This window comes from Siphateles boraxobius, unplaced genomic scaffold (genome assembly GCF_051911475.1).
Source record: "Siphateles boraxobius isolate OS27281-9 unplaced genomic scaffold, OSU_SipBor_1 25, whole genome shotgun sequence".
NCBI lineage: Eukaryota > Metazoa > Chordata > Actinopteri > Cypriniformes > Leuciscidae > Siphateles > Siphateles boraxobius.
The window spans coordinates 29,342,863-29,366,319 of NW_027508866.1; the positions used below are offsets into that span (position 1 = coordinate 29,342,863).

The following is a 23,457-nucleotide window of genomic DNA, read 5'->3' on the forward strand; positions in this document are numbered from 1 at the left end:
CACCCCTGGTAAATTTGATCAAAGATGGCTGTAAAAAAAATGTTTCTGCATCGTTTATCTTTTGGATCTTTCAATTAAAAAAAAAAAAATTCACAAAGATCTAACCTTTCATTGAAGTAAAATAATTAGAAGTGGGGAGAAAATCACATTATGAAAAATGTTTTTCTCCAAAACACGTTGGCCACAATTATTGGCACGCCTAGAATTATTTATAAGTAAAAAAATCTCTGAAGTATATTCCCTTTATTATTTACATTCTTTAGCACACCAGGGTGACTAGGAGCATAAAATTGTCTAGCTATGACTTCTTGTTTCACAGGAGTATAAATATGAGAAAAAAAGAAAAAAAAGGAAACAATTAAAATTCCCTTAATCATAAAACTAATTCTGATGTGCAGCAAAAGATTGTTGAGCTTCACAAAATAGAAAGTGTCTATTAGAAAATATCTAAAGCATTGAAAATCCCCATCTCCACCATCAGGGCAATAATTAAGAAGTTCCAATCAACCAAAGATGTTATGAATCTGCCTGGAAGAGGACGTGTGTTTATATCATCCAAAGCAAGAGTTTGAAGATCAAGGATCACAGATGGAGAATTGGTGGAGTCTTGGGGTCAGAAAGCCTTAAAAAAAATGTCTTTAAATTCAAACAATCCTTACATCACCGCATGTTGTTTGGGAGGGTTTCAAGAAAAATCCTCCTTGCTCACCCAAAAACAAACTCCAGCATATTCAGTTGTCAGACATGACTGGAACTTTAAAGGGTTAGTTCACCCAAAAATGAAAATTAAGTCATTAATTACTCACCCCCATGCTGTACCAACCCCGTAAGACCTTCGTTCATCTTCGGAACACAAATGAAGATATTTTTGATTAAATCTGAGAGGTGGATCACTGCTACATAGGCTGCCTAAGGGAATGAAACTTGACGGCCCAGAAAGTCATTAAAGAACATGTTTAAATATTCCATGTGCCTACAGTGGCTCAACTATAAGGGGGCTTTCACACTGGCAGTTTAGTTCGGAACGGGGCACGGTTCGCATGAAAAATCGCTAATGTGAACGCTGTCATGGGACCCGGGTGCGCACTGGGGTACCGAACCCGAGACTACCTGGAGGAGGTGGTCTGAGTTCGGTTGCTCCCGAACCGTGCTGCGATTCGCGTGTATGTGAAAACTACATGGACTCGGGTGCGCACTTGTTCAGGAAGTAAAGTATCCTGCGCATGCGTTTTAGTCGATTATGATGTATTTAGTTAAATAAAACACACGTAAGGGATGAAGATTTACCCTGGATACGAGCAAGAGTGAGTCTGCAGTGTATTCGCGCATAGTGCGTGCAATCAGGGCAACAAATTAATGGAAATCCACTGTCTCCTCAAAAGAGTCCATTTGCAAGCAGCGGAAAAACAGCTTATGCGAAACACACACACACAGTTAACCTGGGTTGTTTACTCAGATATGAATAGGCAAATAATCAGGCACCAAATTAATAAAAAACACAATATATTGACCCGCGTCGTGTTTTCTATCATGCGCCGTGCACGTTTGCAATGACGTAAGATGCACGCAAACGCACCAGAGTTCGATAAAATCAAGTTGAGTGTGAAACCAGACCAACGCTGCGGGGGGCGCCGGGAACAAACGCGCTCGGGCTCGGACCGCAGCAAACGAGCCCAGTGGAAAAGCCCTTTATCAATCGACAAGACTACTTTTTTTCCGAAAAAAACAACATAAATAACGACTTTATTCGACTATTCCTTTTCTTCCTTGTGGGCCTGAGACGAGAGTTCAAGAGATTTCCACGACGCATGCGCGAGAACTGAGAAGAGGACGTTCTTCTTCTAATACTTCTTGTTCAGTTCTCGCGCATGCGTCGTGGAAATCTAAAAGTATTCTCGTCGCTTGATAAACTTATAGTTGAGCCACTGTAGGCACATGGAATATTTAAACATGTTCTTTAATGACTTTCTGGGCCGTCAAGTTTCATTCCCTCAGGCAGCCTATGTAGCAGTGATCCACCTCTCAGATTTAATCAAAAATATCTTCATTTGTGTTCCGAAGATGAACGAAGGTCTTACGGGGTTGGTACAGCATGGGGGTAAGTAATTAATGACTTAATTTTCATTTTTGGGTGAACTAACCCTTTAAAGGGACTGGATTCTATGGTCAGGAGAGATTCTGTATGAAGGATCTGGAGAGATTATGTGTGGAGGAATGAAAGATCTGGAGATATTCTGTATGAAGGATCTGGAGAGATTCTATATGAAGGATCTGGAAATATTTTGTATGAATGATCTGGAGAGATTGTGTGAAGGATCTGAAGAGATTTTGTATGGAGGAAAGAAGGATCTGGGGAGATTCTGTATGGAGGAATGAAGGATCTTGAGAGATTCTGATCTCGTCATGTGTTCTCCAAACTCATTGCGCATTATAGGAGAAAACTCAGAGCCGTTATCTTAGCAAAAGGAGCTTGCAAAAAGTATTTAATAAAAGGTTGCCAATAATTATGGCCAATGGGTTTTGGAGAAAAGCATTAATTTCATACAGCATGCATTTCATAATGTGATTTGTAAATCCCCCCAGTTTCAATTCTTTTACTTCAATGAAAGGTTAGATTTTGCGATTACTTTGAATGAAAAATCAAAAAGGATAAACAATGCAGATTTACTTTTACAATCATCTTTGATTATATTTACCAGAGGTTCCAAAAATTCTGACCAAAACGGTATGATACTGAAGTACTGAAAGATTGTCAATAGACACACACTTTACCTCAGAAGTTAAAATGGTGAGTGTAGCGGACGCCACGTTCACGTTCACCGCCGTCCAATCCTCCTTGTCTTTGTTGTTGAGGGCCGTCTCCAGCGCTACATTAATAACCTCCATGCCTTCAGGAGACATAACAACACAACTCCACTTTGATTTCAGGCAGCTACATTTGATTTGAACATGACAATAAATAGATGTTATTTTGAGTGCTCAGAGGTGATGACACATAGGGCTGTCGCAATAACCGCAATATTGAAATACCGCAATACTGACAAGAGGAATGCAAGCAACCGCAATATTCGCATTTTCTTTTTTCATAAGGCTATGCCCTTCTTAAAAACGTACAACGCCTAAGCAACACACACCTGCCGCCTTAACTACGTCGTCAAAAAAAAAAAAAATGATGAGCGATATCCGCCGTGTTACTCTGTCCTGTTTCCTCCCTTTCAATCTTTAAATATGTGATAAGCCTTCGTGTTCGCTTCAGTCTTGTTATCAGCACGTTCTTCCGCAGCGGCGCCAAGCACGTCAGAACAAACAGAAGACAGGGTGGGTGGGTGGGTGGGTGTGTGTTCATCTGAGCCTCATTGGTCTGTCACTGCTTGTCAATGTCAGAATATTTGAGATGACCAATCAAATCAAAGTAGGCGGGCTTTATGTTCGCAGCGCAAATTTTAGCAGAGCGACTCATAGACAGTAAAGCAGTGACTCGACGCGCTTCAGTTTACGGTCGGTGCGAGATAAGATGTAAGTTGCTAAACTAAACATTTTCTATTTCACAGTTTTTTTAGGTCATAAATGTTAAACGAATCACAAAAATAATCAGGCAAACATCATTAAAAAGATATAAGACTCAAGTTTCAGTATTTGTCTTAATTTGTGTCAGGAGTTATGCAATTCCAAGGTTTATGTTCTGTTATGCCTACCCTTATTTTGACATTCTCTTCTGTTAACTTTACTTCCTGTTTCAACATTGTTTAGTTTCGGTTACATGGGTTACTGAATATGTCCTCGTTTTTGTGCCTGCTGACCACAACATAACACTTATTTATATAGCAATAAATGAATATAAATAAACCAATGATTAAATGGCGATAATACCACATATCGTGCTATTGAGCCACTCAAAATTACCGAAAGGGAATTTTTTCGTTCACCGCGACAGCTCTAATGACATAGCCACATAAAAACATGTGACAGCAATCAGTTTTGATGCAAAAAAAACAGGTAAAGCGTGCATATAATAGCATGAGAGAAAAGCATTAATAAACAGACGGCATCCTACCAACTGGCTTTGTCACCGGCACACAACCCAAATACCAAACCTGGAAGTGCTGGGCCAGCTCATTCTTGGGAGCTGGGAACTCTGGAAGAGAAAAGATCAGAATCAGTCATAATAGTACATTACCATTATCCATTACAATACTCATTTAAAGTGGTGCTGTAAACATTTAAAAAAATTGTAAACATTTTTTTACAATTTTTTTCAATTGTAAAAAAAAATTACAGGTGCTGCAAACATTTAAAAAAATTGTAGTCAAACCCAACACTTTTAACAGCGTTACATACTGTATAACATTTAGATCCGCACTGGAGATTATCGACAAAACAAAAGCTAAATTCAGCATATCTGTCATATGTTACCCTGGAAAGGGATGTCCCTAAGTCTGGAGGGATCGGTATTTAGTCTGCCGGAAGACTTCCTCTGGGCCATGATCTGGAGAAAAAGATTAACAAATAAAGCAAACTATTAACAAAAAGCGCATGGATATTACTGCATTACCAGTCACGAGTCTGATGCTTGCACGTTGCGGTCTCGATCTCCAAATTGATCTCAAAGTGTAAGCCACACAGCTGTCAATGCAAATAGAAGTAGCGCTTCTAAACGTAACCGTAAACTTCCTCTATACTTGTGTATAGAGGGTATTAAAGGCTGAAATTGCTATATAGTGTATATGATGTTAAAAAAAGTTGTGCAACATGTCATGAATAAAGTTCTCGTGTTAAGAGTGACTGAACCTGCTCGGAAGAACATGTTGAATATTTAAGATCAGAAATCCTGATGTGTGGGGGGAACCCCGAGGACAAAAGTGAACGTACTCTGTTGATTGTCAGATGGAACGAAAAGATAACCAATCAGAAAGCGAGCTGACAGAAGACGGAACGAGTTGAACAAGTTGTTTTCAACCAGATCTCTTCCTTTCAGAACAGAAACAGAACAGAACAACCTCTTGGACAACAATCAGTCTGGTTTCAAAAGAAGAAACTTAACTGAGACTGCCCTGCTCTCAGTAATTGAAGCTCTGAGACTGGCAAGAGCAGCTTTCAAATCCTCAGTTCTCCTATTTCTGGATCTGCTGCCTTTGACACAGTTAATCACCAGATCCTGCGGTCAATCCTAAAGATAAAGGGCATCTCAGGAACCGCACTCCAATGGTTCAAGTCTTACCTCTCAGGTAGGTCCTTTAGGGTGTCATGGACGGGTGAGGTGTCTAAGACCCAACATCTAGCTACTGGAGTGCCCAGGGCTCAGTGCTTGGACCACTTCTCATCTCCATCTAGATGACATCACTAGGATCTGTGATTCAGAAACATGGTTTTTCCTATCACTGCTACGCTGATGACACATAACTCTACCTCTCATTCCAGCCTGACGATCCGACGGTCGCTGCTCGTATCTCAGCCTGCCTGACAGACATTTCTGGCTGGATGAAGGACCACCACCTTCAACTAAACCTTGCGAAGACAGAACTACTTGTGGTCCCGGCCAACCCAACACTTCATCACAACTTCTTCATTCAGCTAGGCTCATCATCCATAACTCCATCAAGGTCAGCCAAGAACCTTGGAGTTGTAATTGATGATCAGAGCGCCTGACATCAATGCAAATGTAAAAGTGCTGGCTAATGCTAATCATAAATTCTCTAAGATTATTATTCACATCGGCACTAATGATGTTCGACTTCGCCAGTCTGAGATCACTAAAATGAATGTTAAAGAGGTGTGTGAACTCGCAAGTACGATGTCAGGCACTGTAATTTGCTCTGGCCCCCTTCCTGTTTGAAGGAGTGATGAGGTAGTTAGCAGTATGGCTGGTCCGAATACCATTGTTTGAGCTTTTTGAAAAATAATTTGACATGCAAGTAAAAAGATAGGCTACCTGTCCTACAGTGTTTTTTTCTACTTTAGGGTACCACAGTAAAGAATGCGAATATAATATAAATGAATTAATCCAAATATAAATGAAAGTCAAAAGCACATTTTTAGTACATAGTCATACCTGGAAACAAATCCTGTTCAAATAGGCTATATGGGCCATTCTACAGAATTTGTTCAAAGTTAGTTGGAAACATCTTGAAAAGAAAATTGTCTTTCCCATAAATTTCTTATAAAGTATTCTTTTTAAAAGTAGGCCAATGCATTTTATCATACATATTTTAAAGTTAAGGATTCATTAGTTTGATATAGCTTACATTGGAACCGACACAATAATAACATAGTTGATGAGTTTATTTTTGAAAGAACATACTATATATTTAACAGATGAGCAGAAACTGGATAACAAAAGCTTATTTGATATTTTAGAATAAAAACGTTATAATCAATCCAAAACTACGAAATGTTGTCTTTCATATTTCATCTGTAACATAGTAAACATAAACAACAGCGCCCACCTGTGCCGTTAATTCATTCACACACAGAAACGTGATTCAAATTTAAACAGTCTTTTTGCCTTTACAGACACTATTCCATATCGCGATTAGAACAAAGCACAAGAATAAAAAACTTACTCACAATTCTCGGCTAGATCTGTCGCTCCTCGAAATGAAAATAAACCAGCGCATGTTCTGAGGTAAATGTCCCAGGATTATTCCTCAAAGCCTCGCAAGAAGAAATGGTACATAATTCTGATGATTAAATTTGTTGTGTTATCGCGTTTATGAGGGGCGTTTGCGTTTGAATAACGCACGCTCTCCGTGGGCATGTCACATTTGCAGAATAATGAGCTGAGAGAACGATAATGAGATCGGCTGACACCTCTCTTTTTTTATAGATTACATAAACAGAGAATATTTATTTTAGTTTTGAATTAGATATTTTAAAAGTACAAACTTAAATTATTATAAAGATATATTGTTCATGCCTGGGTGAATAGTATTCGCTGAGCTTTGTTTAAATTTAGAGACGTGCTCCAGAAAAAAGGTTAACGGAGATGGAGAGCCAGAAAGCACACCCTGTTTATTTTCTTTATTTTACAAAAGCAGGTTTTATTTCGATTGTAAGTGGACACATAAAAAACTAGACATTCAACAGTTTATTTTTTTATATTTCTTAAGTCTGTATGACCGTTTGCCGACCCCAGAGGGTTAAATACTGATAATCGGGAGACCAGATCGCAAACCTGAATACAAAGCCGACAAAGCGTAAATTTTTATGGGCTCACGCACAACTCTCTCATTCGTCATGAATCCAAATGTTTCCATGGCTGCGATGCAACATTTCATTGTTAACCTTTTGTTTGTTTTGTAAACAATGCTTTGTGCTTCACCCGTGTCATAATATTAATGTAAAACAGTTAAACAGCATTCACATACAAAACAAAATTGTTTTTGTGGACCACAGCTGTTGTCAAGTTTACCAGCACAGTCCTAAATAACTAGTAAAAAGGCTAATACATTTTGTTTCTATTATTCTGTTTCCCACATTCTATTTTCCACAATGTCAAGCTCCCAAAAAACAAGCTGCAGTTGTGCGCTTTAGACCGAGAATACTCGAGGTGCAGGGAACACTTTAGTAGGCTAAGAATAAGCAAATATATTATATAACAATGTTGGGTTCCTTCAACTGTCCATCCTAATAAAAACGGCTAAGCTAAGATAATTGTAAAAAAGAGTATTGTATTTTGGCAGATTTTATAGTGAATAACACAAAATAATATAGAATTCATAGACAATTGGAAAAGTTTTTGGGGCAGACCTGACCCGTTGAAAAGAGATTGTATTCATCCCTCCTGGGATGGTGCTGCTCTTCTCTCTAGTAATATGGCACATACTGTAGTCTTAGAGCTCCAACATGACAATCTGGGGCTCGGGTCAGGAAGCAGACAAACTGGCTAAACCGACCATCTGCCAGCTGTCTCACGTCACCAAGGTCAGAAAAATCCCATCACATAGAGGCTCTTTCACCTAGATATCATCCTATAGAGACTGTGTCTGTTCCCCGAATTAGGAAATAAAAAAAAATCTTCCAAACCCATCTAAGGGTAAAAATGTAATTGATGTTCAACAAATAAAAAACAGAAATAATACAAATTAACAAATGATAAAGCTTGGGTTGCTGAATATTCGATCCCTTACTTCAAAAGCACTTATTGTTAATGATATGATTACAGGCTAGGTTATAGTCTGAAGATGTTCTGTGTATGACAGAAACTTGGCTAAAACCAAACGATTACATTACTTTAAATGAGTGTACCCCGCAAGATTACTGTTATAAACATGAACCTCGTCTGAAAGGCAAAGGGGGAGGTTGCTGTAATTTATAGTAATATTTGCAAAATTACTAAGAAGTGTAGTTTCAAATATAATTCTTTTGAAGTGTTGGTGTTTAATTTAACAATATATAGTTCAAATGATAAATCACGTTTAAGATTTGTGCTGGCTACTGTATATAGGCAACCAGGGCACCATACAGACTTTATCAAAGAATTTGCTGACTTTCTATCAGAGTTAGTACTGGCTGCGGATAAAGTTCTAATTGTTGGTGATTTTAATATATATGTAGATTATGAAAAAGATGCATTGGGATTGGCATTTAAAGACATTCTGAACTCTATTGGAGTTATACAACACGTGTCAGGACCTACTCATTGTCGTAATCATACTCTAGATCTAATATTATCACATGGAATCAATATTGATGCTGTTGAAATTCTGCAGCAGAGCGATGACATCTCAGATCATTATCTAGTCTCGTGTAAACTTCATTTAGCCAAGGCTGCAAAGCCGACTCCGTGTTACAAATATGTTAGACCTATCACTTCTGCCACTAAAAATTGCTTTATTAATAATCTTCCTGATCAGTTTCATCTCAGCATCCCAGATAGCTTAGAAGAACTCGATATTGCGATAGAACTTTTAACTCTCTCTTTTCCAGCACTTTAGACACAGTTGCTCTGTTGCGCTTAAAGAAGATCAAAGAAAATAGTCCAACGGCGTGGTAAAATGAGCACACTCAGGCCCTGAAGAGAGCAGCCAGAAAAATAGAGCGAAACCGGAAGAAAACAAAACTAGAGGTATTTTGCATTTCATGGAAGGAGAGCTCGATTGCATACAGAGAGGCCTTAAAAACGTCTGGATCTGCTTATTTTTCAACGCTATTAGAAGAAAATAAACAAAACTCTAGGTATTTATTCGAAACAGTTGCTAAACTGACAAAAAATAGAGTTTCAAGCCCAGAAGTTTGCAAGCAGCACAACAGTAATGACTTTATGACCTTCTTGACTTATAAGATTGAAAATATCAGGAAAAAATTATAACTATGCAACCGTCTACTACAGTATCGCATCAGACAGTGCATTGTAGTCTCACTGACGAAAAATTCGGTTCATTCATTGCTATAGGACGAATTTTCTAAACTCGTTAAATCACCTAAATCGACAACATGTATGTTAGACCCTATACCGACTAAACTATTGAAAGAGATGCTTCCAGAGGTCATAGATCCTCTTCTCAATATCATTAATTCATCTTTGTCACTAGGATACGTACCGAAAACATTTAAGCTGGCTATGATTAAACCAGAATTTAAACCCCTGGGGTCGGCTATCGCGCCGGCGCAATAGTCTCGCTTTTTGTATTATCAGTGCAAAAGAAACTTTTGCACTTTTATTTCTAAACTTTTCTTCTTTTATTTGTGTACACTAATAATAAAAACAAAAAGTTGTGTTTTTCGTAAAATAAAGGAAAAAAACATGATGCACGTTCTGTCTTCTCTCTCAATGTGAAGTTCATTCTGAAACGCGACAGAAAATGATCTGTAACTCAGCCAATACTTGCCACCCACACAAAAGTAATGTCTTTACAAAGCTTGTAGTCTCCTTTTTTTCAAATATTCTTGGTTTAAAAAATCCGTATGAAAGCAACGACATGTACAGTTTCTCCAGCCCAAGCTCATTAACTTTAATGTGACCACACCCCCACGCGTGCGAGCTGTGCTCATTTAAATGATTCACGTGAAGGAACCCAGAGCTATTTCTCTGCTTTTCATCAGTTTGGAAGACTGTTTGTGCTGTGGAGTTACCTTGGATTTACCTCAGAAGGACATGTTTTGATTATGAGAACAATTTTTAAGGTAAGAGACATAATAGTAAGTGTTTCATTGTTGCATAAACTTTAAATTGTAGCTACTAAACTGGTGCCAGCCTAAAATGTTATGAAATGAGATACAAGTATGATAGTATGAGTGTTTATTCTAATATGGTGAATATTTTCATGTTTAGACCTGTGTTTACTGTTAAATACTGTGTTTGTGGATATCTGCTCAAACGTAGATGTATAATGTAACAATAATGTTTCATAGTTTGGAGCGGCTCGATCGCTGCACTCGGTGAGTTTGGGTCTGAGTCACGCTGTGTTTGAAAAGCAAAACACACCACACATTAGGCTTCACGCCAAACTCATCTCATTTCACAACGAATAGAAATATTTGAAGTAACATGATAAACAATATATGTTTGTCTAGTGTAGAGTTACTGAAGTGTTCATTTTTAACAATTTATAGGCTGCCTGCTATCTAGGCTATTGTTATTATTTTATGCAGCCCTACACATGCCTATATACAAGGCACCACAAACTAGGTGTTCGCATATATATTTACAAAATACATATACATATATACACTGAAGTTCAAAAGTTTGGGGTTGGTAAGATTTTTAATGTTTTTTAAAGAAGTCACTTATGCTCACCAAGGCTGTATTTATTTGATTAAAAATACAAAAACCCAGTAATATTGTGAAATTTTATTTCAATGTAAAACAGCTGTTTTCTATGTGAATATAGTAAAAAGCGTAATTTATTCCTGTGATCAAAGCTCAATTTTCTGCATCATTACTCCAGTCTTCAGTGTCACATGGTCCTTCAGATATCAGTATAATATGATGTGATGCTCAAGAAACATTTATGATTATTATCAAGGTTGAAAACAGTTGTGTACCATTTTTTGGAATTCTTTGATGAACAAAGTTAAAAACAACAGCATTTATTTGAAATAGAATCTTTTGTAACATTATACATGTCTTTACTGTCCCTTTTTATCAATTTAATTCATCCTTGATGAATAAAAGTATTGATCCATTTTATTTATTTCCCAAAAAAAAAAAAAAAAATTCTTACTGACCCCAAAGTTTTGAACGGTAGTGTTACAAAAGATTATTTTTCAGATAAATGCTGTTCTTTTGAACTTCCTATTCATCAAAGAATCCTGAAATAAAATGTAAATAACTGTTTTCAACATTGATGATAATGAAAAATGTTTCTTGAGCATCAAATCATCATATTATACTGATTTCTGAAGGATCATGTGACAATGAAGACTGGAGTAATGATGCTGAAAATTCAGCTTTGATCATAGGAATAAATTACACTTTACTATATATTTAAATAGAAAACAGCTGATTTACATTGAAATATTATTTCACAATATTACTGGGTTTGTTTTGTATTTTTAATCAAATACATGCAGCCTTTGTGAGCATAAGTGACTTCTTTTAAAAACAGTAAAAATCATACCGACCCCAAACGTTTGAACGGCAGTGTGTGTGTGTGTGTGTGTGTGTCTGTGTCTGTGTGTGTGTGTGTGTCTGTGTGTGTGTGTGTGTGTGTGTGTGTGTGTGTGTGTGTGTGTGTGTGTGTGTGAGTGAAAAATCTAAAATGTATTCCCAGATTCGTGCAGCCCTATAGTTTGTCTTGATATCAACATGTTTACAGGTGTTTATTTATTTATTTTTTAGAAAGGGACCAGATGTCACTGGATGAGTCCTGCTGACTTCAACATTCACATGAGTCTCTGTACATGAACATGGTAAAATGAAAAGTCAAACACCTTGGAAATGACAGGTATGTAGGCTACTATGTTTCAGGAATGGCACAAAGGTGTGTGACTGTTTAAGTCTTTGTCTTTAGATCAGTGTGTTTACTAATGTGCTTTTTTTCCTTTGTTGTGTATCTTTGGATTATGTTGTGTTGTAAATAAATCCAGACAATCTAAAAGCCATTCTTTTTTTAATTTCTCCTCATTCTTTGTGCAAGGCTCCTCATAATGATCGGGCCTGATAGCACCTGATAGGGCCATTAGTAGGGCTGGACCCGGATATGCGAATATTCGAATATTCGTTCGGTGTGTTGGTATTCGATTTGAAAATGTGACATTCGAATATTCTTTTTTTTGTTTTTGCACACCTGGCATCCCCCTCGAAACGGTTCTCATTCGCGCTTGAATATGTTTTAAACTATAAAATCTGGTGAAATATAATACTTAACATATAACTTTGTTATATCTACTTAATAAATATATTTGCTTCTTCTTGGACTACTAAATGTGTTCCTGCAACGGGAGTATTCTCTGACTAGAGCGCAGAACAGCGGAGTTTGTATGGACAGAAGTGCATGCATGAGCTTGTATTTTGGGTTAAGCTGCGTTGCTTTGACATTGTGGAACATAGAATAATAGAAACAAAATGTATTATCCTTTTTACCCTTATCAATCTAAATTAATCTACAGCTAAATATAGGAGACTTTGAGATTTTACTGGGACGTCACGTTTATTTTTCGTTTTTCTTTATTTAAATTTCGTTTTTCTTTATTTAAATTTCGTTTTTATTTTTTTAAATTTCGTTTTTATTTATTTAAATCTACCCTACTTTGTCAGTGAGATAAATATTATAAGACTACCTTATTAAAAGCATATAAGCCCTGCATGCGTGAGGCGCGCCTACCCTACTTCGTCAGTAATTTGTTAGTGAGAAAAATATTAGACTACCTTATTAAAAATATTACTTAAGTTAAAAAACCTGTGTGTGTGTGTGTGTGTGTGGTGTATGTGGTGTGTATGTGGTGTGTGTGTGGTGTGTGTGTTATATCACTAGCGCAGTGTCCGGTCTCAGAGCATATAAGCCCTGCATGCGTGAGGCGCGCCGCTTCTATATTTAAATCTACCCTACTTTGTCAGTAATTTGTTAGTGAGAAAAATATTAGACTACCTTATTAAAAATATTGCTTAAGTTAACAGACCTGTGTGTGTTTTATATCACTAGTGCAGAGTCCTTTCTCTGAGCATATCAGCTCTGCTCGCGTGAGGCACGCACGCATCCGACTCGCGCTGTTCTGTAGTTTATTAAAAGTTTATTAATTCTGAACGTGTCGCGTCTCGCCTGTCTATCTATATTGCACCAAATACGACACTGCACTCCCTTGTGAAGTCGTTTGGATGAACGGTTCTCGAAATAATCAAAATGCAGACTGACATAGGCTAGAGATTCCGAAGCTTCGAATATTCGATGTTCATTACTACCGAAGCTTCGAAGCTCAAAAAATGGTATTCGGACCAGCCCTAGCCATTAGGGGAGGGGTCTTTGTCTTTCTCAGGTGTAAAATGCATTCATATTAATGAGAGATTCACGCCTCCTCGCATAAAGCTTTCTCACACAAAACACGTCATACAAATTTTAAATCAATATATTGTCTTATCTAAATGAGTATGCAGGATGATTTCCACATAGTTTTGAAGCAAATATCAGGGATTAAAGTGAAAAAAATTCTTCTGACTGAAATTTTTTTCAAGCTAAATCATATTCCTTTAACTTTATTTAAATAGTTGAGACCAATAGCGTTTTGAGGGCAGATGTTTTAAACCGCTTTAATATTGCCAGTTTGCGTATTTTAAAAGCTATTTTAATCTATGAAAAAAAAAAATACTTAGCTTGACAAATAATCAACCATCTACATAACTTTAAAGTGCATGTTTTTATTTATCTTATAAGACCAAACAATGCTAAACTATATTAATATGTAGTTTGTTCCATGGCAAATCGTTTCAGCTGAGGGCAAAGTGAAGTTTCTTAACTTTATATATTTAGGCTATTTAACTTTAGCTTTGTAGCCTATTAGAGAGCTGACTAATGTTTGACTGAATTGTTTGCTTTATTTCTCATTGTAGCTTATTATAGCCTACCTATTACTTATACTTTTTTACTAGATATTATTGATCATTAAAACTGACATTTAACAAAAAGAGACAGGGTTGTGTAATGTTATATATTCTAAAATATTCTTTATATATATTTTACTATGCATTTTCTTCACTGTATGTGTACAAGCATAATAAAATAAAACGATACAACCCTGTCTCTGTTTGTTAAATGTCAGTTTTAATGATCAATAATGTTTCATAATTTTTTTAATGAAAACAAAAAGAAGCAGGGTTGTATTTTATATTTTGTTTTGTTGTTATAAATATATGCAGTGAAGATAATCAATGTGCGTTGCCTGAACCACATTTGTGTGGCCATTAATATGTTTATGATAATATGTTCATTTATAAATGAAACGAGGCAGAGTGGTGTTTTATATATATTTCGTTTTATTGTTGATGAAAAGAGGCAGAGTTGTATTTTATACCATATTTCGTTTTATTGTTGCCTAACATATACCGGAGTAGCCAGAGCGTGCTGAGTGACGCGATCAAGAACGCCGCTGTTCCATTTGCAGAATAACCGGACTCGCGTCCTCGGGAGTTTGTTCTCCCGACTCGAACTTGGCAAGTCCGAACTACCAAGGACGCAAGTCCGAAGTTTACGTACTTGGTATTGAGAAACGGCCAATATTGACCCGCATTCTGTTTTCTATCATGAGCCGTGCACGTTTGCGTTGACTTAATATGCAAGCAAACGCACCAGGGTTCGATAGAATCAAGTTCAGTGAAACCCACCAGACCAACGCTGCGGGGGGCGCCGGGAACAAACGGGCTCGGGCTCGGAACGCAGCAAACGTGCTGTAGCCTTACATGCACTTCTCAAAAACTAAGATTAATTGAGTGAACACGGACCAGTTTTTCCGTGAGCGGGAATTGAAAACCCGGAGTGGACCATGAGCGATGTGATTACAGAATGCTTAGAGTGGAGAGAGGAACGTGCTTTCGCTCCAATCCAGGCTTTATCACATCCCCCTCAGCAGGGTGAATACACCTCGCCTTTCCTTAATTTAAGGAAAATTAACATTTATCACACTATTTGAGAAATGAAAGCCTATTTACGGCCTTAAAATTATGAAAAGTGAATTTAAGACATTAAGGACAGACGGGAACCCTGCAGAACACCTCCAGGACCCAGAAAACACCTCAGACCCCAGAGGGTTAACCCTCTGGGGCCCAAGATGTTTTTGGGGTCCTGGAGGTGTTCTGACATGCTCTAACATTTGTGCTTTTTTCAGTTATTTATAAACATGTTAATGGCAAAGGTGTAAATTCACTCTATATAGCACAAACAGGGCTACCATAATATGTTAGCAAGATGTATGTACATGTTTGTATTTTTGAGAGAATATTGTTTATGCATGGTTATTGAAAAAACTAAAACTTAAAGTCTCTGAAATAAGGCCACAAAACACATACTAAATATGTGTCCACAAGACTTTTGACTAATGGATGTTCTCGCCTAGGATTTTTGCTTCAAAATGATCTGAAAATCATCCTGCCAAATCATTCACATAAAACAATACATTGATTTTAATTTAGTAAAACACTTTTTGTTTGGAAAGGCAATATGCGAAATGGGCGTGACTCATGTATAATGGTCTGATTCACACCTGTGAAGACAAAAGACCTGCTTAATGAGCCTGCATAATGAGCTTTTCACAGGTGTGTCACTGAGCCACAAGAAAGAATACAATGACACAAGAAAAGAAATGTATATATACTACAAAATTGGTTCACAGTTGGAAACATCTATAAAAAATAGTATTTTTCCACTTGTATTTTTGCTTGCAAATTGTATAATATCCAAGGTGAACATTTCTAGTAATTGTGTAGTTAATTCTCATACTGTATTTTCAGAAAGTTTTGGATGTGTATCCTCTCCCCAAATTTGTCACTAATAAAACACAATACAAATAATTTGAAGAGAAGGCTTATATTGACCTTTTAAGATTTTGTTTACATCTACCTTGTAAATATATTATTTGCTATTTTATTAAAAAAGTTACAGCAACAATTAAAATAACAATATTTCAAGTGTAATATTTCTTTGTAAAAACTAAAGTATACATTTTATCATACATATTTCAAAGTTAAGGATTCATTAGTTTGAATAAAGCCTACATTGGAACAAACACTATAATAGCATCCTAGTTGATGACTTTATTTTTGACAAAACAAACATAGCCTAATATATTTAACATTTGAGCAGAAATTGGTGAACAAAAGCTTATTCAATGTGGCAGTAGTCTAGTTTACAGTAAACAGTTAATAATCTATCCAAAACTAGTCAACGAAATGTTGTCTTTCATATTTTGTCTGTAACATAGGCATATTGTTTGTTGTTTTTATGATAGCCTATATTAGGGCATATAAATAGTAATTTGCAGTTTAATACGTTGCTAATACAAAGACATTTTAACATTATTTCAACATATTTCAGTCGATTTTCACTCATCTCAGTAGAACAATAGGGTTTGGTAAAAACTGTTCAGTTCATTCATTCACACACGCGATTCATATTTAAACAGTCTTTTTGCGGTTTACATACACTATGATATCGCGATTAGAACAATAATAAAAAAAACGTACTTCTCAGATGGATATTTCATATTTCTTTGTAAAAACTAAAGTATAGATTTTATCATACATATTTCAAAGTTAAAGATTCATTAGTTTGAATAAAGCCTACATTGGAACAAACACTATAATAGCATCCTAGTTGATGACTTTATTTTGGACAAAACAAACATAGCCTAATATATAATATTTGAGCAGAAATTGGTGAACAAAAGCTTATTCAATGTGGCAGTAGTCTAGTTTACAGTAAACAGTTAATAATCTATCCAAAACTAGTCAACGAAGTGTTGTCTTTCATATTTCGTCTGTAACATAGGCATATCTTTTGTTGTTTTTATTAGCCTATATTAGGGCATAAATATTAATTTGCAGTTTAATACGTTGCTAATACAAAGACATTGTAACGTTATTTCAACATATTTCAGTCGATTTTCACTCATCTCAGTATAGCAATAGGGTTTGGTAAAAACTGTTCAGTTAATTCATTCACACACAGACGCGATTCATATTTAAACAGTCTTTTTGCGGTTTACATACACTATGATATCGCGATTAGAACAATAATAATAAAAAACTTACTTATCAGATGGATCCGTTGCTCCTCGAAATGAAAAAAAAACCAGAGCACATGTTCTGAGGTAAATGTCCCAGGATTATTCCTCACACAGTCTCGCAAGAAGAAATAGTAAATTAATCTGATGATTACATTTGTTGTGTTATCGTGTTTATGAGGGGCGTTGACACGTTTGCATGTGTTGCTTCAGATCAATTGCGTTTGAATACCGCGCGCTCTCCGTGGGCGTGTCAGATTAGCAGAATAATGAGCTGAGAGAACGATAATGAGATCGGCTGACACCGCTCTCTTTTTTAATAGATTACATAAACAGAGAATATTTATTTTAGTTTTGAATTAGATATTTTAAAAGTACAAACTTAAATGATTATAAAGATATATTGCTCGTGCTTGTGTGAATAGTATTCGCTGAGCTTTGTTTACGTTTAGAGACGTGCACCAGAAAAAAATTTAACGGAGACAGAGAGGCAGAAAGCACACCCTGTTTATTTTCTTCATTTTACAAAAGCACACGGTTTTGATGTTAATGTGAGTGTACACAAAAAAAAGAAGACCCTCTATAGTTTATAATCATGTATTGATTTTATTTATATGACCAAAAATGACGGATTATTTTAAGTCTATGTTGCTGCTATGTGGAAAAAAAACAGCAAAACGCGCTGGCGCGTTTCTCGACCCCAGAGGGTTAAAACATAATTAGTCAATTACAGGCCGATCTCAAATCTCCCTTTTCTGTCCTCACAACTATGTTCCTTTTTAGAAAGAAATGGTATCTGTGAGGATTTCCGGTCAGGATTTAGACGGTATCATAGTACTGAGACAGCTCTAATTAGAGTCACAAATGATTTGTTCTTATCATCCGATCGTGGCTGTATCTCGCTATTGGTGTTACTCGATCTTAGTGCTGCATTTGATACTATTGACCACAACATTCTTTTAAATAGACTCGAAAATTATGTTGGCATTAGTGGAATTGCATTAGCATGGTTTAAATCATACTTATCTGACCGTTATCAGTTTGTAGCAGTAAATGAAGAGATGTCTTATCGATCAAAAGTTCAGTATGGCGTATCACAAGGCTCAGTACTAGGTTCGCTGCTGTTCACTCTGTACATGCTACCTTTAGGAGATATCATTAGGAAGCATGGCATTAGTTTTCACTGTTATGCTGATGATATTCTTCAAGCCCTGACGAAACTTACCAATTCACCAAATTAATGTATAGCGGAATCTATAGCTGATATAAAAAATTGGATGACTAGTAATTTCCTACTACTTAATTCTGAAAAAAAAAAACTGAGATTCTAATTATTGGACAAAAAACTTCCTTACGTAATAACCCAGAATACTGTCTAACACTTGATGGCTGCTCTCTCAAGTCCTCGTCGTCGGTTAGGAACCTGAGTGTGCTTTTTGATAGCAAACTTTCATTTGAAAGTCACGTGAATAGTATCTGTTAAACCGCATTTTTCCATCTAAAAAATATATCTAAATTGAATCATATGCTCTCAATGACAAATGCAGAACAATTAGTTCATGCGTTCATGACATCAAGGCTAGATTGTTGCAATGCTCTTATGGGTGGTTGCCCTGCAAGCTTGATAAACAAATTACAGCTGGTCCAAAACGCAGCAGCTCGAGTTCTTACCAGAACCAGGAAGTATGACCATATTAGCCCGGTTCGGTCAACACTGCATTGGCTCCCTGTTAAACACTGTATACATTTAAAAATATTGCTGATTACTTACAAAGCACAAAGCACTAAATGGTTTAGCTCCTCAGTACTTGAGCGATCTCTTAATGCATTATAGTTCTTCACGTCTATTGCAATCTCAAAATTCCGGCAAGTTGATAATACCTAGAATATCAAAATCGACTGCTGGCGGTGGATCCTTTTCCTATTTAGCACCAAAACTTTGGAACAATCTTCCAAGGTATCTGTGTCTGGGAATCAGACACACTCTGTCAGTTCAAATCTAGACTAAAAACACATCTCTTTGGCTTAGCATACACATAACACATTATAGACTTCTATAATTCAATGTTAGGCTGCATAGTTTAGATCAGCCGGAACCGGGAACACTTCCCATATATCCTGATGTACTTTGTAAATCATAAGAAGGATGGCGTCTACGCTAATATTTGTCTCTCTGTTTATCCCGATGTTTACCGCAGTCTGCCGGATCCAGATCTGATGAAGGATATGCGCCTGGACACAACGACAACGCAGTCCTGAAGTGTCAACTAGTCTCTCCCTTGTGAAGGCCTCCTTCCCTTTACCTCTGTACTGATAAAACATTGTCTGGATATTTCCGATTCATGTGGCTACGAGGAAGCGACACAAAATTCTCAGAGCCACCAGGCACTGTTTTATGCAAATGAGCGTCCGGATCGGATTAAAGAATTTTCTGTTAGAATGGTGTCTTGTTAGTGGCCCCTAAGTTATTAACTAATGATCGTTGCGACGGAAGTGAATCAATCAAAACTAACTTTAGCTGGACAATAACTTTATTCTAGAGCTGCTGTAAAGGCAAAACAATCTCTGTTACTTTAATTTCCTATTATCACTCTAAAGCTGCTTTGAAACAGTCCATATTGTTAAAAGCGCTATATAAATGAAGGTGACTTGACATTGCTAGAACTGCCCGGTCATCTAGATTTGCCTTGCACAACATTAGGAGGATCAGTCCCTTCCTAACAGAGCATGCTACTCAACTCCTTGTCCAAGTGCTTATTCTATCCAGACTGGACTATTGTAATGCTCTCCTGGCTGGTCTTCTAGTTTGTAGCCTTGTTACCACTGTGCCTTGTTACCACTGTGCAGGCTGGTAGTGGTGTATAGGTGTCGGGGATGTTTTCTTGGCACACTTTAGGCCCCTTAGTGCCAATTGGGCATTGTTTAAATGCCACGGCCTACCTAAGTAATGTTTCTGACCATGTCCATCCCTTTATGGCCACCATGTACCCATCCTCTGATGGCTACTTCCAGCAGGATAATGCACCATGTCACAAAGCTCGAATCATTTCAAATTGGTTTCTTGAACATGACAATGAGTTCACTGTACTAAAATGGCCCCCACAGTCACCAGATCTCAACCCAATAGAGCATCTTTGGGATGTGGTGGAACGGGAGCTTCGTTCCCTGGAAGTGCATCCCACAAATCTCCATCAACTGCAAGATGCAATCCTATCAATATGGGCCAACATTTCTAAAGAATGCTTTCAGCACCTTGTTGAATCAATGCCACTAGAATTAAAGCAGTTCTGAAGGCGAAAGGGGGTCAAACACAGTATTAGTATGGTGTTCCTAATAATCCTTTAGGTGAGTGTAATTGCATTTGTGTGTAAAGGCATACTGGGCGCAATTGCCACACCTATAATTACCTGGGGGAAGATTTGGAATGCCTTGTTTTACACAGGAAGGAAATTCAAAGTCGCGAAGATTATTTTGAAAACCTAATGTCTAATTAAGGTGATCACCTGTTTTCTATAAAGAGTTATTTTCATTTCACATGGGTATTGGGTATTTACATAAGTTTTTCTTACATCCTCATGTAAGCTAATTGTCAATCCCTCACTGAGCAATGACCAAGTTTAGGTCTTTCATAACTTTTTTGTAACTGGGTCAATGACGTATAAGGATTTTCAACAGGCCGATTTTAAAATACAAAAAAAAAAATAATACCTGTTGCAATTGTTCGAACATTAAGGATGTTGTGTACACATAAATTCATATACATTTTTTTATTTAAGTGATTTTAGTGTTTTGTCATCTAGATGAATTGGCCATAGCCTTAAAAAATGTCATGTGGTGTGACCGTGATTTATCGTAAAATTAATTAATTTCCTTAACATGCTTAACATTTTTTTTACAAGTTCTTAGTAGTTAAAGTGTTTAGAAACAAAGTATTTGCATTTCTTTTAAGTTTTTGTAAATCTGTTGTAAACTTCTTCCTTCTTCAGTGTAGAAAAACTCAGAAGCGAAAACCAGGAGACTTATTTAAGCAGGATTCTTTATTTGCTGTAGTCTGCTTCGTACCCAAGTCAAGTCAAGTCTAACTAAGGCAGTATACATTGAGTTCATATATACATTCAAGGGGGAGGGATTACATTGTGATGAACAAAGCATGTAAATGAGCTGAGACAACGAGAATAGGAAAATCCTAGCCGTCTCGTACTGAGATGGGACAGTCAGGAATATCCCGCTGGGAACCCCTACCGTTTGCAGAGATTTCCTGGTCTCATGTAGTTTATATACATTTCAAGGGGGAGGGATTACATTGTGATGAAGAAAGCATGTAAATGAGCTGAGACATGAGAACAGGAAAGGCATAGACTTCTCGTACTGAGATGAGACAAATGGTCTCAGTAATAAAATAACAGGTGTTCAAACTTGCTCAGCATGACTCTTCACCCGGTAAACAACGAGAACAGGAAAAGCCTAGCCTTCTCGTACTGAGATGGGACAGTCAGGAATATCCCGCTGGGAACCCCTACCGTTTGCAGAGATTTCCTGGTCTCATCATTTCTAAACTTTCTCAATATAAAATACTATTGTATTGGAAATCTAAAATAAACATTTAAATAAATTTGTAATCCTACATTTCCCCCTTTGAGAGTTCTAAATAACTCTCACAAAATACAAATTTAGACACTTAAAAGTTAATTCTTGTAACTTGTGATTGTTACAGGCACAGGCTTCTGTGTTGCTGTTTCTGCAATTGCATGCTGACACAGAAACAAACATGCAAATTTAGGGTCCGTGAAGTTCTTAAGGGTAATAGTCTTTTCTGTTTGGAACTGTCATTTCTATGTGAGGGGCGTGAGTCATTTGTTGAATGAAACACTTGATACTGTGGACGCATAGATAGTACGCTATTAGAAGAAATAACAGCAGAATTGCTATTTCCTTTATCCACAGCCAGGGTTTCCCAATCAAGTTTCCGAACCATGAAAAATTAACTTCAGTCATCTGGTGTAATTTTGCTGAAAGATCAAGAATGTCTTGTTGGATTTTGTTCAAGTTCTCTGTTGGATCCATTAACCCGGTGCAGCACTCAGGTCCGATGATGGTGCAGGCTCCTCCTTGCGTTGCTAGAATGTAATCCAAGGCCACTCTGTTCTGTAAGATCATTATCTTGTGCGAAGCGAGAGTGTCTGTGATGTTACTGGTACGACAATCTTGATCATGTTGATGGATGGCTGAAGGTTTCGTATGTGAGTCTCTGCGTTGTGTATTTTTTTTCTTTTTCTTTTCTTTATCCTTTTGTGATAGTTGGCTCAGAAGTGGGTCAAGTTGTTTCTTGAGGTTTTCTTGTGGCTTCATACGCAGATGACGAGGTCAGTGCGTATGGGTCTCGGGAAGTCATCAGTGGTATCTGCACAGAGTAAGAAAGAAAACAAAAGACAGGAGTGCAGTATTTGTTCAAACACTAGGGTTGTAAACTTTTCCGAGTCTGCTAAGCAGTAGAGCAGTATTTGTTCAAACACTAGGGTTGTAAACTTTTTCTGGGTCTGCTATTGTCGTTCCATCTTTCCCCATTTCTTAATTCCTTTGACACCTAAAGAACACAGTGAGGTGAGGATGGATTAATGGATGGGAAGGCCTATGAGGGATTCTTCACCGAAGGGTTGGCCCCCCGACGCCTGTTGCAATCGGTTCTTCCCTCGGCTCCCCATTGGTTCGTGTCCTATCCTATCCCTGTAGGTGGGGGAACACTTTACAGTGTGTACAATTAGTCCATGTTTTCATTCCCTGACACAATACTGCAGCTGCTGTAATCAACATCACTTGATGTGGCCCATGCCACTTTGGTTCTAATCAACATGACATCATGACTTTGCGTAAACATACACGCCACTTTCAAGTCAAGTGGCGTGTTATCTATACGCATTTTGAGCTATCCGCGTGTATGTCCACGCCGAAATCTTTTGCGTGTATGTCTACGCCATTAAATGTCCGAGTGATTCCGCGTGTATGTGTACGCCATTAAATGTCCGAGCGAAACGAAGCAAAATCTATATCTACATCTGTGGAGCGATCTTTTTTTTCCTAGGATGGTAGGAGAACACTCATAAATGGTATTAACCCCAGTGACGGGTAGGTTTAGGGACGGGGTTGGGGTAGGTCATATATCTATATATACATAATACAGTAATATAACGTTAAGTCAAAGGCGTTGATAAACACGCTGAAAAGCGATTATGCGTGTTGATAGCACGCCAAAAATGGAAATACGAATTGGCGTGTCATACATACGCCATTTCATGAGATCAGTCTGGTTCT

General features: G+C 37.3%; 1 protein-coding gene across 4 annotated transcripts in view; it reads right to left on the bottom strand.

Moving 5' to 3' along the window:
- Positions 1–23,457, bottom strand: part of apbb1 (amyloid beta (A4) precursor protein-binding, family B, member 1 (Fe65)) — a 157,779-nt gene that overhangs the window by 22,344 nt on the left and 111,978 nt on the right. For all 4 annotated transcript variants that reach the window (XM_077243452.1, XM_077243453.1, XM_077243455.1 and 1 more), the window contains 3 exons: positions 4,414–4,486; positions 4,055–4,135; positions 2,773–2,888 (listed from right to left, as the gene is read on the bottom strand). In XM_077243452.1, coding sequence (XP_077099567.1) covers positions 2,773–2,888; positions 4,055–4,135; positions 4,414–4,486 — 270 coding nt within the window. The remainder of the gene's footprint in view (positions 1–2,772; positions 2,889–4,054; positions 4,136–4,413; positions 4,487–23,457) is intronic.